The sequence below is a fragment of the Anastrepha ludens genome, chromosome 4, assembly GCF_028408465.1.
Source record: "Anastrepha ludens isolate Willacy chromosome 4, idAnaLude1.1, whole genome shotgun sequence".
Lineage (NCBI taxonomy): Eukaryota > Metazoa > Arthropoda > Insecta > Diptera > Tephritidae > Anastrepha > Anastrepha ludens.
In genome coordinates, this window is record NC_071500.1 from 63,117,540 (window position 1) to 63,136,435 (window position 18,896).

Genomic DNA, 18,896 nt, shown 5'->3' on the forward strand with positions numbered 1-18,896 from the left:
TTTGAGCGCCTGGCATCCCCTGCTGAACAATTTCTCAGTAGTACCTACAAATCAGTGCAGGATATTATAGTTTGACCTACCGTTGGTGTTAACATGCAGTTTTTCTGTGTATATGTATGTGTATATAATATTTTGTGTTTGCTTGTTGTCGTTGTTGTAGCATACACATTCCCCATACATATATCAGTGCATATACGAGGAATGGTACTAAAGTGGCAGTCCTTGGCTGGATATAAATCCGGGTCGTTCCAGACACGCCGTTCCGGTTTGGAAATCTAATGCCTTATCAACCATAGCAACAGTGTTGCAGTGGTGTTGAAACAGTCCGAAGATTTTTTAAATACTTACGCCCGTAGTTCTAACTAGCAAAAGTTATACATCACCATGTGGCTGAATTACAAAAGCTTAGTAGTTTTGGATTTTTATTTGAATTTTATTTAGCAATTGTCACTATTTTTATTTGTATTCGAAGATTTACAATTTTGCGCTGAAGAAAAATATTTTGGTTTTGTAAATAGAATCCTGTATTGATTTGTTACAATTTGTATTTGTGTTGGTATGCAGGTAGATTTTGCACAAACTTTTGGATAAAAATATATTTCTTTCGGCTTTGGTAGCCAAGAATTTTGTAACGCCGACATATTTTTAAGCCTGCAGAATTAGTGCTTATTAAAAATACAAAAAATTACGGTTAATCTTAAAGAGTTTGAGAGTTTGAATTCAGCAAATGCTTAAACAATTCATTTTTGGAACAGAAATGTTGAACGTTATTTACAGTTTTACATATTTAGTTTCCATGTTCTAACCGTGTTCTACGAAATTCTTAAGGATTTTTTTTTTTTCAAAATTATAAATAAAATTAATTATTTTTAATTGCCATGCTTCTTATTAGCAAGAAGTTGCTGGAAAAAGTACTACTTGGAAAGTATTTTCTATTACATTCTAACTTCGAAGTTTCTATTCATAACAGTTCTAAATGCGAAGATTTTCATATCTGCTAGTCTGTAATTTTTTTGCTTTATCAGCTATTCTATTAAACGAGTGTGTACGCCCATAGCGGGACTTAGGCAAGCAACACTTTTTGGCTACTCCTTTAATAGAGAAGACGTAATCCGATAGGCTAAACCCGACTGTTAGAAACATTTCTTAGCCTTCATTATGAAGACGGTCGTGAATTGTCGATGTGATATTGGGATAAAAAATATATTTCATTTTATCTCCTTAGTTTTGTGGGTGGCGACTTAAAAAAGAAATATATGAATCGTGAGGAAATTTCAAATCTCACATCGTTTGATACGGTAAAATCAAAGCTCATAATCTCAAAGAACTTTAAGTTTAATATGAAAACATTCTAGAGGTTAGAGATTCATTCCATCAACTTGGTTTGAAGGTCTGATGTGATGGGGATGAGAGTTCATCTGAAAACTCTATACGTGTATCTGTAGAACTGGAAAAGGTTGAGATCATACACCACTTCTTGGAAATACATATGTCTAATCTCTTCCTTGAGGACCTGGACTGAATTCGGTACTGTGGCTCCGAAGTGAATTATTTCTTAGAGCAGCCTACCTAACATAACCCAACTGCTTAGTTTTCCATCGACCAGTACTTCGTGATCATTTGCATACATGTGTATGTGAATAAGAGTAATTCAAAGATAAGATGAGAAACATTTTGCTGTTTTCTTTAATCTCCAACCGCTAATGAATTTGACTCTATATTCGTCGGTATGGAGTAGTTGCCTCGAATTCATTTACATCCCCCTCTTTCTTTATTACTTAATCACTTCTCGGAGAGTATTTGAGTGAGCTGATCCTAGGTTTTCTACAAGAACAATTTTTATGGCTTAGCTTGTATAGATCATAATAATTTTAGCACTTTGCTGTACACCTAACATTGCCGCTTCGTAATTTCGCAGCCATGTTGAAAGTGCACCACTACAGTATTCGGAATAGTCAGCGACTAAAAACATGATCTATCTAAAACCTTTAGTTTAAATGAAAATTGTTTCTTTTTCGCCAGCATTGCTTTCCCGCCACCCACATCCAAAGGGGTTCGCTCTCCTCTATGCAGTATTTTTCGCTATACTCCCAAGCATATTGCCACTTGTGTCGGCTGAAGTACTATAGGTATCAGGTACGGAATAATGACACAAAAAACCATAGGGAGTCAGAGGAGATTACAAGCATTTAGCATTTAGCTTTACGAGTTATGTATATTCTCTAAGTATTTCTTCATACACATCCAATATTTTTTTGATCAAATAAAGAAAGAGGAAACCTAAACCGTTAGACATAAAATTGGTGAATGTTTGAGCTTTTGCTTTTAAGTGTTACATTTATTATAATTTGAAGTATCTACTTATTCCTTTCTCAATCAGCTGTATGTTTAGCGAGCGAATCATTAATATTATATGTAATTCTTTAAGCTTTAAGCCATCTTAACTATTTGCAACAAGCTGATGCAGCTTTAAAGGTAAATAAATTAAAAATAACATTTAGGTAAAACTGTATGTATCTCTTTGAATTTTCCAAACATATTTTAAAAGTAAATTTATGAGATTTCAATCGAGAATTAAATTAAAATAATTGTTGAGTCTATGCATTTACATTTGCTGAATTTTTTATTCCCAATTCTACTGAATCTTCTTTGTATTTAAGATAAGTATTTCAACATTATTTTTTAACACAGTTTGTACGTAGTTTTATTTTCATTTCACCTTAACATGTAATGGCATTTGACTAGACTAACTTAAGTACTTGATTTACATTTGAATATGCTTTACTTTACAATTCATCTTACATTCCATACAATTGAGTGTGGCATTTCCTCACATTACAAAATTTTCAACATTAACTTTTAAAACAATATTTTTTTGCCGCGAACATAAAATCTAATAGTTATGACTATTATCACAATTTTTTTTCCAATATATGTATGTATGTTTACAAACCATTTTCTACTTTTCATTAAACTTCAGCATATAATTTAAAGTTTTATACAGCAAAGAAAAGTTGGTCTCTTAAAAAAACTTGTCTACAACAAAATATTTACTTACTTATAAGCTTAATAACCAGCTTAAGCAAAATTTTTTAGTCAAAAGTGCTTGTAGCGAATTGTGTAGCTTTGCAAATGCAGCTTTAATTGAAACCGGAAATTCCATTTGCTTCCGATATCTGAGTGAAGCCTTTACTTTGCGTTAGTAGCTGCCACTTTCATGAAAGCTTGCAACAGCATTTTCTTCTAAATACTTATTCATTTTTAGCTTCCGTTTTTAGCAGAGCTTTGACTAGCATTTGATTGCAGAGTCAACATTTTTAAAGAGTTTTGAATCAGCAGCTTTTGCTGTTACTATACTTTTCTCTTCAACTCACTTGCATTTCGCTTGTTGAGAAAAAGCATATAGTAGAGAAATTTTCATATTTAACGGAATTTACACTTTTGCTGATTGCAAAAGCTTTTTGAAGAGTTTTGCATTTTCAGCTTTCATTTTTATGAGAGCTTTTACGTGAATTCACATGCAGAGCAAAATCTTAAAAAAATCTTTGTATGTATTTGCAGCTTTCACTTTTGCATGCACTTTTACTGGTATTCGCTTGTTCAGTAAAGTTCCTAGAAGAACTTTATACTTAATTTAGTTTGACATTGAAAAGGAATTTTGTTTACTGCTGAAGAATGTACGAACATATTTCCATTTGCTAATTTTCAAAATAAAGCTGTCGACGTATACTTTGCTACCCTATGTACATACTTAACCGTTATACATATAGTACATATTTAGAAGGATTTCATTTTTGTAATATAAATTCAAAAACGCTTACACTATTTTTATTAATTTTTATGTGGTGCTGTAGCATTGCATGTAACGATTTACTTCAAGGGCAATTCCAATTAAAATATTACTAAAAGCTTTAATAAATAAATGGCAAATACTGCATTGGAGTCTGTAATAACCTGCTAGCTGCTATACTATTGGTTTAGTAGTATATATGTATATGTACTATTGCTTATGTGTTTAGCGTTATGTTAGAAAACAGTTCGAATGGCGAATTCTGAGTTGAGTACTTATACAAATACGAATATGAATACGAATGCGAAAACGAACATGTGTTCGATTACAAACGTACATACATTGCTTATGGTACATACATTTATGAATATGAATAGCTATATGATACTACGTATATATGTACATACATATTCTCACATATGCATGTACACCTAAGTATGCACTAAATATCTGAGCGTAAATTTGTAGTATTAAACTATTAATATACGAATACGAATACGAATACGAATACAAAATGTGGCTATCGATTTCCTAAAGTGTATTCATTGTATTGTTGTGAAAGCAGCTTTTGTAATGCTACGAGTAGGTCTAGCTTTTCACTAGTCTCTAGTTCACTAGTATTCCATGTCATCTTCGTCGTCACTTTGACACAGAAGTTTTCTACAACAGAAATTTAATAATTGAAATAGCATGTGTTTTTAGTTTTTATTGCTATTTTTTAGTGGTGTGTGTGAATTTTTAACATTTTGAATGTCGTGAATTTCAATTGCAAAAGACTACAGATTGCATGCCATTATTACAAATCATTATGGCTATTTATTGAAATCAGTTTAAAAGAAAAAGTTCAACTACTTAATGCATTCATTTAAGTAACTCATAAATGTGCTAAAATAAAGAACATTTCACTAGCTACAAAATTAAGAAAAATACTAAGCTAAAGTTGCAAGGAATGTTTTCAAAGTAGCTTTTATTTGTATATAATTGCATGTGAAAAAGTAAATATGTTTTAAGAAAATTTGAAACAAATTATATACATATGTATATATTGCTATCGAGGGAGCTTTCAACTAGATCGACCACATGGATATCATTAAACCCTTAGGCAAGAGTTGAAACCGTCTATAGCATCTATGTATGCAGAGGAACTAATGTAGCAAAATGGGGTAAGATCCCTGCCCAAAAAAAAATGAGGAGCACTAGATAAAGAATAGTGCTCTCACGAACACACGGACCGTTAATTTCAACGATATACTTAAAAAACTTGAGAGAGAGTCAAGCAAGTATGGTGTAATACGTCTTCTCAGAGGAATTGATATGTGGAGGTACTCTCCATAATTTGAGATAGGCCTATCTATATAATTAGGTCATTGGTAGAGCATGGACTGCAAGTCCAGACAATACAGAACTTGTGTTTAATACGAGCAAGTAGAAGGCTTCGAAATTCTCTTCATCTGTCCATTATTTTTTGGAGAAAATCTTTCTGGGAACGTCAAACCAGTAGTAGCCGAGTGATATCTTTGAAAGAGTTCTTCAGGAGTGTTGATACAGGTAAGAAAAATGCGCTAAGAGGAATAAGCAGAGTATACTATATGCATCCATACATGCCAAGAGTGGCATACCGTCGTATTGTGGTCCGCATGCATGTATGAAGAAAATTGAAATGTTTAAATTTTTCTGCTTGTTGTTACGACAGGTGTGAACATTTATAGCGTGCATTACGCGCACGAAATTATATTTAATTGGTTGAGTCCATCATCACTTTCGAGAGCTACGGCTTACTTGCTTAACCTAAGCAATCCACATTTCCTGTTATTCGGCCAGCGTTTAGTGAGCTGACCAAAGGCACAGTTGACCAAGGTAGTTTCGATGGCGGCTATGTAACAACCATTTTTAACTTTTTATTTGAACTGTGATTAATGTGATTTATTTTCTTTTCAAATATCTATGAAACTGTGTGCTTGACTTTAAGTGCAAAAAACATCACTATATTTTAACTAATGTTTTCTCATTCATATAAGACAATGACTAACTACCATAGGATAAAAAGGGGTGCGCGAAAAATATTTTATGATTAATTGTAGGTACTCTATTTAGATTTAATCTCACTTGTAAAACAGTATATAACCTTTTCGATACGTTTTTTGTATTTCGTGTTTAATAATTTTGTTAAATTTATTTCAAACGGTTTTAACAGGCACTTGCATTATGTTCGCTTAAAAATTACTGAGGGATAACGTTTTCTCCGGTTTGCAATTCATGCAGTTAACAATCCTGTAAAAATTTGTTAGTAATTGTAAATATGAATTTTTTGTTTTGTTTTTGTTATTTAGAAGGCGATTTTAAATGAATTCACGAAAGTCCATGACAATAATAAGTATACTATGAGTGCGAAAATAGTGTAGAGATAGCGGATTTTGAAAAATAGAAGAAATGAAAGAGAAAAATTTAAATTTTCGATGTTAATTTTGAGAACACACAACAACAAGAATACTAATTAGCATGCCAATAAAATTGTATAGAGTAGGAAAAGAGGTAACATGCTAAACAAATATAATGGCGTATTTACGAAATTAATTTTGAAATGTAATTTACGATGTCTATAACTAAATATTTATGTATAATATTTCATACATGCTTTGTTTTGTTCAATCCAATAATAACATAATTTGACATTTGTGACTAAATTAAATTAAGAAATTTAATATTTAACAGTACAACCGCATATTCTACAAATACAAGTTTACATATGATAAAAAATCTTTCTCATTATGCATCTGTTACTACACATGAAAATATATAAAAATAAATACATATGTATGAATACTATCTAAGTATACATTTACGGATGCAATAACAAATTTTGAAAAACATTCGAAATTATGCAGGTTCGTTATGCAGGTACAATTGGATATACGAGTATGATTCGTTTTTTCTATATAAATCTTAACATAAATACGAGTAATAGTTATGCATACGATCACACGATTATGTTGTTAGTTAACATGTAAAACTAGCAAAGTACGTGTAGGATGGAATACTACTAGTAGTAATAGTAGTAGTAGTAGTAGTTGATTAGAAACTGTTTATCAAGTATTTTCAAACTCACTCTTCCTTCGAGGGAAATTTCTCCGCATAGACCCGTGAAGATTTATTACATGCCTTGTCGCAACAGGGGCAATACCAATAGCTTAGCACACCTATCGAAATCGCGAATAACACATTTGGAATGATGAGCGACAGAACAAGATGATATAAATTGTTCTCCCACGAGTAGCGACCGATCACCACTTCTGGGTAGGCACGACTATAGTAACAGGGAAATGGTTCTCCAATGTGCGAGTAGCTATAAGGAAAGAAAACAAAGAGATATGTTGAGAAACAGAGAGAAGTGTAAATTTAGTTTTAATTTGCATAACATTTTGGTCTCCTACCCATATTGGCGCGCAAAGACACTGCAATTCGTTGTGGGTGGATAACCGCAACCTTCGGAGTTGATGAGAAATTTCGTATAGCTGATATCCCACTGCACCTTATCCAGTTCGCGCGGATTCTTCTCCCATTCACTGAAGGAGATACGTGTGTAGTTAACATACAACTGATGGCACCTGGAAAAGCAGGGAAATGTTGGGCCTAATTGAAAATGATATCAGATAGCAGAACGCTTGGTATGGTTAAATTTTACCACAGCAAGTCGGCAAACTGTGAGAAATTAGAAATTTTAAAAGAAGATAGTTCTGCTAAGTAACACGTAAAATATCAACTTAATCAGCTCTATTTCGAGCTCCAGTTTAAAGAGGGAGGAAGTGATTGCCTCAGTTAGTATAACTAAGCTTAAGATTCTAAAGATTCAATAAAGTAGTATGGATATCACTACTAACATAACTTTTTCTGTTAGCAGCAGTGTTTAGGAGCGTAGATTAGTTTCATTCTGAAAGAGAGTTCACTAACTTTGATACAAACATAAATCTGTGAGAATTTGAGCACTTCAATTAAGCATTTAATTGTAGTTAACCCTAAACTGCAATTAAGGGCCGGTGGAAATATGGTAATATGCTATTTTTATTTTAAAATTTGTCATTTGCGTCTCTATTCTGAGTAATTTCTGAAGCTTACTTGGTGAGTGATGATGTGCAGCCCTCACGGCATGAACTCCACGAACAATTTTTTATGCCTTCCGCATAGACATGATCAATGACAATACACGTGACTGGCACAGGATCATAATCAGCGATTATTGTCGAAATTGCCGGATCTACAACGAAGGGTATTAAGAAGAGGAAGGCAAAAACTGATAAAATAGCAGTGGTTCCTGAAAAAAAGGAAATAATAATAACATCCATTAGTCAGCTGTCTATGAAGTATCTACATTTCAGTCATTATACGCACCAAGGCACAACGATGTATAAAATTTAGCCTTCTCTAGTATAGACTCCAACTCAAGATCGCTCTTCTTCTTTTGTGGGGATTGTAGGCCTGTGCGACTGGAACGACCCGAAGTTGCCGTTTTTGTGCTACTTAAACTTATCTTACTGCCGGTAATGGTGTGCGCCGAAATGGTCGGACTGGTTGGTAGTGACATTGTTGTCGTAGCAGTGGAGCTTTTCTTCATGTTGATTCTGTTACTTTGGTGAGATTAAACTGCTCGGAGGTGTCGGTCGCACATATATTTTGTGTGCTACACAGCTTGGTCTTCCACTGCTATTATTATTCTATTGTGTTTGTATGTGTATGTTCGATTGTTCGAGCGTTAAAGCTTAGTATTTTTAATTGTTTGTGTGGATTTTTGTTTTTATTATAAGAGTGTTTTTTGTTCTTACCTCTTTAACTTGGGTTTTGTGTTACGTCGGTGATTTTATAATTCTATGATATTTTGTTTCTTTTCTAATTTTGGTTTTGATTATTTATTTAATAAATTTATTCAATATTTTTCTTATGATTTTCACTAAATACTTTTCCATTTTCATTTGAATGCTATTTTATCTAAATTTCTCTTGAGTTGAATTGTTAGTCAGCTATTTTTTTATTTGTTGTCCAAGTCTGTTTGTTGTGATATCTTGTTTCGCTACACTTAGGGTTCGTTTACACGTTTTTTAGTTTGCCCTCTGTGAATTTTATTTAATTATTTTTTTGTACCAAAATTTTCTTGAATATTTTCTTGATCACGCATCCCTCCAAACCGTTTGACATTCATTAAGATGTGAGTTTGTAAGTGTGTTTGTGTGTGAGTATTGGTGAGTTGCTATTAAAGTAGTTGAGTGTTTATGTGCCCATTTGTACGAAATTAGTGCAATAACGCTTAAATAGAGATTTTTCATCAATATAGATTTAAATTTAAAGCTAATAACATAGAATTCTTTGGGTTGCGGTGTTGTTGTAGTGAGTTTGATACAAGGTTTTTCCAGTTAGTTTACAACATTGAATTTTATTTAATAAAAATCGTTTGAATTACTTGCATGTTCTTGCAAATCTAATATTGTCTGAATAAATAACTTCCTTACTCGCTTTTTTGTGTTTTTGTATTTTTGTTTTTTTTGCAGTTTTTTCCGCTAATAAATATTAATTTAAAATACAGGGTACTTGCTTTCGAGAATATACTGAAAATGTGTTTGCTATAATTTTACCTATGTGCCAGTTGATTGTAATTTGCATAAAATGGTAGCTGTTTGTTGAATTTTTATCTTTTTCTATATTTTAGCAATGCATGATTTTATGTCAGCAAGCGCATTTCGCGAGTAGTGAAATTTAATTATTACAATTTTTTTTATTGGGCTGAGTTAAATATATTTTGAATGTTTTTTCTTGGTTTCTTTTTGAGTTGAGTAGGTGAAGTGAGTGTTGTACAACTATTGTTGTTGTTGCTGTTGTTGTTGTTACTGTTAGTTTACTTGTCGCTTTATTGCATAGCAAACACTCCAGCTTGATGTATGGGACTGTCTTCTTGAAGCAGAGGAATGCCTAGAAAATTGAAAGGGTTAAAGTTTTTTTCAGGTATACTAAGAGTTAAATATTTATAACAGCTACATAGAAAAAGTTAAAAAAAATGAGTATACATTTTTAATAAGTAAGGCTAATAAGTATGGTACTAAGTATTTTTGGGAGGGGAACATTTTTCTCTAAATTTATTGATAACCTAAGGGATTCGGTAAGAGAGTTTTTTATCATACGAATAACGAACATTAATCAATTTTATTAGCGTTTCATAGGTAGAAATTTAAAATTCTACCTTAAAGAGGATAGGTAACCAATGCTGGTAGTAAACTGAGACAAATTCCATTAAGATCAAAACAAACAAAAATTGGAACTTCGCTACGATGATAAATGTAAAAAATTCTACAATACAATATTACAAGTAAGGAAAAAAATATTTTACTTTGGGGCTAGCACATCTGCAAGCAAGAGCAGTTTTCCTTTTCTTAGGTTCAAAGTGACACTCTTACAACATAGTCGATTAACTTGAAAGTCTAGTTTTGCAACTACGGGTTTTGTATTTTCAACTGTAACCGTGATATTCATGGCACATTACCAGTATTGTTTTTTAATGGCCCTAAAAAAGCGCAGTTGATAATATCTATAGTAATAAAAGGCAATATCTTCATAAATCTTTTGAACCAACATTTCAATATTCTGAACAGTCTAATGAATAGCGGTCAAATGTCAGAAAAAGGATATTGTTAATACAAACATTAAGGTATATTTATTTTCTAATACATAGGAGAGTTGAGCAAAACTCCTAGTCTCCTTCTGTGTTATTTTAACTGAATACTATATGCCGAGATGTCATACAAAATATCACTTTTTGCATTTTTCCGTATTTTTAACTTTCTCAAATTCAATTAGAGCACAAACAATAGCATCAAAAATATTCTAAAAAGTACTATATGGGTATACGAAGGTGTGTTTAAATTTTAAGAGCTTATTTCTTCAATTTTCAGTGAGCTGAAGATGGAATTAACTCGTGAAAATTTTCGTGCGATGATATATTACAATTTTCGACGTGAATTATTGAGACAGAAGCGCATTGATCAACATACTTCGACTTTTGGCGTTGAAACACCACACTTAATTACTGTGTACAACGAGCTCCAACGTGGCCGTCGACCCTTGCAAGATGAATTTCGTGAAGGCCTTCCAAAAACGGTTGCTGTGCGAAAAGCAATCTATACTGTGCGTCAATTGATAACGCAAAATCATATCGCAAAGTAAGGGTATTTTTGGTCATTAGTGGGATTAGCATTCAATATTGCATGAACATTTGGTTGTCAAGAAAATTCGTTCTCGTTGGATACCCCATAGTTTGGTAATTTCCTAAAAATGGACTCGTACCGATTGGTGTAAAGAAATGTTGAAGAAACTCAACCGCGAGTTATACATATGAGCGAGGAACAAGGCAGTAATACTGGTCATACCGCCAGTGTACCACTATATATATATACATATATATATAATTAGCGCGTACACCCTTTTTAGATACTTGGCCGAGCTCTTCCTCCAATTTGTGGTGTGCGTCTTGATGATGTTCCACAAATGGAGGGACCTGCAGTTTCAAACCGACTCCGAACGGCAAATATTTTTATGAGAAGCTTTTTCATGGCAGAAATACACTCGGAGGTTCGCCATTGCCCGCCGAGTGGCAACCGCTATTAGAAAAAAATGTTTCTTCATTTTGGTGTTTCAAGCCACCATTGACGTCATACAGTCAGGTTTATTGGAAAAATAGTCGAAAATCGGACCGATAGAATGAGTCATGTAACCGTAGCCGAGGTGGACATATACCGGATATCATGTTCAATAAAATAAATGCCATGTAATTATCCACCAGGTTATAATAAACAAAAATAATTTCAACAATATTTCTGTTTCGTATTATTATTTTCAGTTCTAAAGCTCTTAAAAAATCACCCCATACATGGAATGTTTACTATATGTATTATATTTCTTCAAATACACATTTTAACCATTTTTCCACTTTTTCCAAAAAATTCAGATAAATAATTCAAAAATTTAACTATGCCAGAAAAAAATGTTCTAACAGCACAATAAGCATCATATGTATATTATGTCTTACTTGGTCTAGTAGTTTTATGCTAAAGCGGAATCATTGTGCCTCCATAAGGCGACCGCTAGATTTCTTCCTCTTGTAACCATTGGGACTATTTACCAGCTATGTAAATCAGCTCTTAAGGGGACTGATTATTAGAAGGGAGATTTATTTGTGTTTATTGACAGTCGGACTACAAAAAGAGCACTAGACTCTTTAAATGCTCCCATAGTGGTCCTTTATTTGCTCACTGAAGCGGTTAGGGGTAGTCGGAATTTTCGAAAAACATTTATTATTTTGCATTTTATTAAAGTATAATATTATATCTTAAAAATATTGTGTGAAAATTTGAAGTGAATCCGACAAATACTTTTTGAGTTATTCATCAATTAATAAAGCCCGCTCGGGGGCTCCGGCGCTCCGGTAAGCGATAGCGTTTTTCTCAAAACTATGTTTTTTGAACTGGTGATCACTGTAAATTGAAACCGCTTGGTAAATTTCAACAAAATGTATACTGCTTTTGAAAAACATAAAAAACTTATATAATAATTAATAATTTTTTGTTTTTAATTTCGATTTTTTTTAACAATTAATTGTAGGTTTTTTTTCTTGAAAATCTGAAAAATATTTCCTGAGGTAACCATATTGTTAATTTTGAAAAAAAAGCTTCGATCAGGCACAAGATTAGCTATTAATAAAACTAATTTCTTCTGTCCGATTGATTTTAAATGAATCTCTAAGGACTTGTGATGAACACCGCAAGGGACTTATTTATTTTTTGTGAATTTGTCTTGTGTGAATTTGGCTATTCTGCAGCCTGACGTTATACACCATTTATGGCTTCAGTGATGAAAATCATCATCAGAAAGCTAATAAAACGTTAAATGTTGTACAGTGAGTTGTGATCCAACTCTCGCGTGTGGTCGTCAAAGGGCCGAATCGTATTTGTAGAAGCTATTAAATGCAGTTCAGCATTGGTCAACTAGCCTTTTTTTGATTTAAAAAGACGCCAGAGAACTGTTACTACATCTGTTGCGCCACAATAAGCACCATCTATATAAGTACACTATAATTTTTTTATTACTTCATCGTTATAATAGCATTTCTGGCTTTTTATAGAAGAAGAAGGAGTCATGTCATCGAATCGCAGAAATTGAGTGCATATTTTGGCAATTTTTTCTATCGAATGTTGCGAGAATCGCCTATTCCACTGAAAAATACCTACCAGTAAATATTATCTTTACGTATCGTATCGTACTTTATTGCAGTTAAAAATTTGTAAAAGAAATCTGGATTTCAAGAACTGACAAAACTGACTTTTACAAATAGGAAATTATAATTTAAAAAAAAATGAAGGAGATTTAAAACATTGTGCTACATTGGAAATTGTACCATATGTATAACTCTTTTAATACACCTACAAATATTAGATATATCTATAATTTGGATAGCTGAATGCTCAAAATAGAAAATAATAATATTAAAAAATTATGTGTATTTGGAGAAAACACCCGATCGATGACTGATTTACGGTGGTGTTAACCGTTTCGTGCTACTGATAAAATTCATCAGGTTTTTCATATCATTGATTCCTATACCAGCAGGCGTAGCAAAAGGATGAGAGCCAAGATACTTAAATCTTAGTCTTGTGGAAGCATGGCAGTTAAAGAGAAAGTGCTGAGATGATTCCACCTTATCCTGCATACAACTCACGCAAAAAGGACTCGAACTAATACCGAGTCTCTCAGCATGTATACCTCGCAGTCAATTTCCTGTAAGGGCACCCACGAAATTTAAAAGCTGAGATTTTGTTAACCTCAGGTTATCCCTCGAGCACCTCTGATCCACTCATGGCCAGAAAGATTTCGTAACGTTACAGGTTTGTGTGCTTGCCAGCGTTCGCTGAGTTGACGCGAAGCCCACTTCTCCAGGAGCAAACCGCAGGTATGCAGCGGGATGTCTATCTTCTCCATTCGCGGGGTAACTATCTCCAAGGTTTTCTGTCTAGCCAGCTCATCCGCCTCGCAGTTTCCTGCAATGTCGCTATGACCCAGATGAGCCTTATATCGGAGAATTCTAAAAAAACCCTAACTTTTTCTCTTTTCTACAGAGCCCACGAAATTAGTAAAGTATTTGTAAACATAACTGGCATGAAGTATTTACGTTATGAACGTAATTTAATTCTAGAAAAAAACTGAAATATGTATTAGAACACCTGCGAGTTGTATGGGATTTGCAAAAGTGTTTTGTTCTTGTTGCTTTAAGTCCCAAATGACTGCGGTTTTCTTACTTCAGATACCCATTTTTTTTTTTGCACATTTCGTTTTTCATTCCCATGCTATCGAAAAAGACGCGAGAAGTGACAAAAATAAACAACTTTGCATTTGTGGGTGCCACTCACGATGGAGAAAATGACAAGATGGCGCGCATCGTGGTACAGCTACTTTGCTCTCAGTCAATGAAAGTGAATGAAAAATAATGAAACTTTTATAGAGAAACACAAGAAAGACTGAATGCAATGCTAGATGCTCTTTACTCGAAAATTTTCTAACGAAAATTATCGAACTTTTGCGATTAATTCAAGCAATATTTTTGATTATTTTGTCTTTGCTGAAACGTGCTGACAAAACGTCTTTCTCTTTAGGTTTTACAAATTACTTATACTTCGCTATCGTCAGCTTTGACTCACTTATTACAGCTTTGATTCCAGAAACTTAATTGACACACTCGTATGGCTCATAAGTTTTTACTCTATGCGTCCAGTCAAACCTAATAAAAACAGGGTATTTCAAAAACTCTTGATCTGTACTTGGCCAAAGCTATAATACAAAGCGAATAAACCAACCTTCATATGTATGTAAGCAACTAATGAGATATTTCTACTGGGTGAATACTTAAAGCTTTTATATAAAACTAATAATATTTATTTGATGAATGCGCTAAGTTTTGTAACCAGGTTTACGAATATATGGAAAGTTAAAACGTAGTATTTACTAAAAGACTAAATAATTGGATTAACTCTTTACTGGGTGAAAGCTCTCAACTTTCATACAAAGCTTACAGTATAGATTGAAAACATATATTCAGTTATATATATACATATCTACTGCACCTACACTGATGTGTGCTGGTTCTACACTAAAATATCCCGTTTGAACTTATACTAAACGAGAGCTCTAAACTTTCTTAAAGAACTAACGAATATAAATTGATAGCGTTCGCTTACTAAAATACAAGTATTACTTAGCGAAAGCTCTAAGCTTCTTAACAAAGTACAATATAATGAAAAACATACACATATTGAAAGCGTCGCATTTACTAAAATACAAGATTAGGTTTGGCTCTTTATTTGGTGAAAACTCTAAACTTTCTCCGTACTTAGATATGTACAATAGGTACCGCTTCTACGGTTACTCAAATGTAGTTATTCACAATATGCTCTGAAACCTACAGCATAAACGACGTTTACGGACAATAATAACAGCACAAATGTTCAAAAAGGTGGGTAAATATTTGAGCTTTCAGGCTTCAATCCGCGTTGATGCAGCTGAAAGTATGCTGGAAGTGTAGAATAGGTATTATAATTTACATAAATAAGCTGACAAAACAAAATTAGCACATAATTGATGACATCTGCTTTTTGCCATAAGAGTATTAATTAATTAAAAACTAGTTAGCATTCTTACGTGACGGATCTCATAGCGCCATTACATCGTCGCCTCCCCCTCCACCAGTATCGCCTAAATTATTTTGGGAGCCTATATTATTTTTCGCCAGTATCGTATCAGTATCCACACAACCTTTGAAACGCATTTTTGCATCGTCGCCCACATAAACGGTCTTCTGACAGAGTAGCAACACCAAACAGGACACCACGAACAACACTGATGGCACTACCGAAGCAACAACAAACTGCCGATAGGTGACTTCCAAATCGAAGCGCGCAACAACAATTTCCTTTTTCAAGGGCGAGTAGAAGCAAGGGAAGCGCGCGCGTGCATTATGATCGCTACCATCACGACCGAAATCCTTCAAGAACTCCTTGCACTCATCCATCAGCGTATTTACACAACCCTCAAGATTTATCATTAGTTTCGACTCGTTCGAAATAGTTAGATCGAAATCAGGTGGTGCAATCTCTGGTGTTGGCACCGAAACCGATATGTGCAAATGGCTTAGATAGGTGAAATTGGTAAGATCGGTGAGCATATTGTGTTCGAGTGTGGAACCATTGATGCAATCCAATGCCTCCACACGATCCGAGGTATTTTTGATGAAGTAACACGAGGCCATCACTACATTATCGGCCGATTCGTTCCACACCTCTTCTTTTGTCTCTGTATTGATAGCGTTCTGACATTGCGACAAATATACTTTGTCACCACTTAGCACTACTACATTCTTATTGCGTGTTGGTATGTCAACACAACGTCGATCGCAATTGTAGGGGGTACGAATTTTGCGACAAGTGCCACGATTACACGAAAACAAACCGTTTATGTCCATACAATTGATTTTCCCCCGTCTACCCGAACACTTAACCGGCGAATCACTATTTTTGAAAACACACTCAAAAGCATCGGTTATATTCAAACATTGACCTTCAGTGCAATTGAATGTGCCAGTCAAATTTTTACACTCATCATTAATGCAACGCGCCTTATCCGCGCGGTCCTGGTCGATGCCATAGCACGTTTTATTCGCCGAATTCGTGCAATTCTGGAAGGTGAGATTGGTGCCATTGGTACGGAGATTTACGTAGATTTGTATGCAGGCGCCAGAAGTCTTACTCAGACACCATTCGCCACACGAGCCCCACTCGCAGTTGTCCTTGTTAACGGCACGTGTGGTGGTGCACATGACGGGCGTTGGATCGATGCCGCTCTTGAAGGCGCGCGTCGACGGCATGTAAATGGCGACAGTTAGATAGACTAGCGCCACTGAACTGAGCACTAGCGTCATTTGACACACGCAAATAGTGCCACAAATGCGCTGATCCTGTGGGGGGACAATTAGGTCCTCGCTCGGTACCTTTTTCTTGCCCATTGTATTGTGGAGGCGGCGCGCAGTATACGCTTGGCAGTTGAATTTGAAATATACAGGTGTGTGTATGTATGGGGGTCCGAATTGTTGTAGTCTCTTGTTAATTTTTGCGCTCTGTTTATTCAGCGCAGTTTTTGCCAGCTAATATTTCATTTACTTAACGCAAACAGTAACCGAATTCCTTGCCTATCTATCAGGCGCGTAGCTGTAGCTGTAGAAAATTGGTGCATGTATGCGAGAGTGTTCATGTATTAACATAGCACAATGCCAGCTGCAATGTGTTTTAGTTATTAACGCCTTCGAGCAACTGTATTGATTGGAGCATATGGATGTTAAGGCTAAGCGCACACAAACACACATAACAAACGCGCATAGCTATTGGATACAAAATTCTGACAGAGTCTCTATACTCTATCATTCCTATACTTTTTTTCTTGTTTCGGTTTTTGCTTATTTAGAACGAATTATATAAGTGTTTTTATTTTGATATTCTCTTCACTACAATGCGCACAATTTCATTTCGCTTAAATTCATAGTAAATTTTTGATGGTCACGAGAAATGTTGCAATATTGATTTTTCCTAGTTCTGGCAGTTGGACATTGCAGGTGACGACGATTAACTTTCGTGCTGCGGTAATTTTACTTCACATTAACTGTCATCATCCAATTTTAATTGAGCACTACAGAAATTTTATTCAGCTAAAATTTACTCTACCTGCAGGCATATTATTGAAATATTGCTGAGGGTTTGCTAATACTGTGCCACAGTGAGTCGCCTGCATCCAGATACACACAAACATGCAAAAAAAGGCTCCTCACAATTCAATACCAGCCAACCGCTGAGCGTTAACAGCCACCGTATATCTGACTAGGCCACCAAATCTGGTTGTTTCATCCATGGGTACAGCTGCACCGAAGTAAATCCTGCTGCCACGTTACTCCAATTCTTTACTACTTGCACTTTTCATAGCTCGCCACATAATTTTCCTTTTATCGATTTAGCATACGAAACAATTTGTATTGCAAGTTTTATGCGTTAATGAAAAATGTAGCTTATTTTATCAATACAAAAGTCTTTTCCACACTTTTCTAAAATCTTTCCGAATTTTCTTGCTCAGTTTCTTTCTTTGCATCGTTCCGACCACGGGCAATATGAGTATGTTGTGTGTATTGCAAAAGGTCCGTCCAACTGGCAACCAAAGTAGTGTGCCTATCTCCATTCAAAATTATCACAACCGTCGTAACACTGAGATTTTGGAGCATGTATGGTAGCTCGTATGCCACATTCATGCACACAAACACACATACACATTGATAGAGAATAGCACACAAGTAGGAGCGAATTATGTGGTGAGAGAGTGCTACAAAAGCTTTAGCAAGAAGGAAACTTTACGAAGCATGCGCGCATTTCATTCCGCAATGAATAATAAAAATCGATAGTAGGCGTTTTTTTTTCTACCCATTGCACATCAGCGTTGCTGTCCTGGCATTTTGGCGCTTGTCATGCTGTTTCGCAACTTTTTTCTGGCAGCTGGCCTACCTCTCTCATTTTACTTTCAATTTATATTTTTCCATTCAGTTTTCAGCCAGCTTGGTGCTCATTTCGCTTACTTTTGATTTTTTGGCCACTTTCGCTCCCGGCTTTGCATGACATTTGGCAATATAGTCGTTTGGCACTTTGGTAGTTTGGCAATTTTGCCAATTTTACTGCTTGCGTGCTCCATTTTTGCTTTTTATGTTCTTTTTTCCCTAGCTATGTATGGCATGCTGGGATGTGTTTTATTGGGTCGATTGCATATACAAATTTATCTGTGAACTTTCTGTTTTATACTTACTTGTATTTTTCAAGCTGTAATGCTTGTAGTTAAGGAAATATTGAACTCAGCAATCTGACTATGGCACTATTTGAGCACTTTGCTTTCAATTCAGGAGTCTCACCTAATCCAAAGATTGCCGCAACTGATTGTACTAGTATATGACATGTGGTGAGTCTGAAGCTAATGAGACAATTTCAAGTTGTAATAA

General features: G+C 34.7%; 2 protein-coding genes across 4 annotated transcripts; both read right to left on the reverse strand.

Moving 5' to 3' along the window:
• Positions 1 to 424: 424 nt before the first annotated feature.
• Positions 425 to 8,402, reverse strand: LOC128859579 (protein tipE). 2 transcript variants are annotated; one of them, XM_054096505.1, is made up of 5 exons: positions 8,177 to 8,402; positions 7,904 to 8,099; positions 7,222 to 7,395; positions 6,897 to 7,133; positions 425 to 4,450 (listed from the first exon to the last, which is right to left on the reverse strand). In XM_054096505.1, exons 1-5 carry the CDS (start codon positions 8,397 to 8,399, stop codon positions 4,405 to 4,407), a joined length of 876 nt encoding a protein of 291 aa, XP_053952480.1. In that variant the 5' UTR covers positions 8,400 to 8,402; the 3' UTR covers positions 425 to 4,404. The 2 variants fall into 2 exon arrangements, with proteins under 2 accessions (XP_053952480.1, XP_053952479.1); XM_054096504.1 differs by having other exon boundaries at positions 425 to 6,061.
• A 1,253-nt stretch (positions 8,403 to 9,655) lies between these two features.
• LOC128859577 (uncharacterized) lies at positions 9,656 to 17,998 on the reverse strand. 2 transcript variants are annotated; one of them, XR_008454172.1, is made up of 3 exons: positions 15,515 to 17,998; positions 15,124 to 15,386; positions 9,657 to 9,745 (listed from the first exon to the last, which is right to left on the reverse strand). XR_008454172.1 is itself a non-coding variant. In XM_054096503.1 (2 exons), exon 1 carries the CDS (start codon positions 16,872 to 16,874, stop codon positions 15,525 to 15,527), a length of 1,350 nt encoding a protein of 449 aa, XP_053952478.1. In that variant the 5' UTR covers positions 16,875 to 17,998; the 3' UTR covers positions 9,656 to 9,745; positions 15,515 to 15,524. The 2 variants fall into 2 exon arrangements, 1 of the variants encoding a protein (XP_053952478.1); XM_054096503.1 differs by lacking the exon at positions 15,124 to 15,386 and having other exon boundaries at positions 9,656 to 9,745.
• Positions 17,999 to 18,896: the final 898 nt, after the last annotated feature.

What these genes read in the sequence shown, in the direction of transcription:
- LOC128859579 (XM_054096504.1), bottom strand. Translation starts at nt 8,399, where the DNA reads ATGAAGAAAAGCTCCACTGCTACGACAACAATGTCACTACCAACCAGT. An exon ending in TGCACATCATCACTCACCAA is followed by an intron (nt 7,396 to 7,903) that starts GTAAGCTTCAGA and finishes CTGCTTTTCCAG; the next exon opens with GTGCCATCAGTTGTATGTTA. An exon ending in GTCTTTGCGCGCCAATATGG is followed by an intron (nt 7,134 to 7,221) that starts GTAGGAGACCAA and finishes CTTTCCTTATAG; the next exon opens with CTACTCGCACATTGGAGAAC.
- LOC128859577 (XM_054096503.1), bottom strand. Translation starts at nt 16,874, where the DNA reads ATGGGCAAGAAAAAGGTACCGAGCGAGGACCTAATTGTCCCCCCACAG.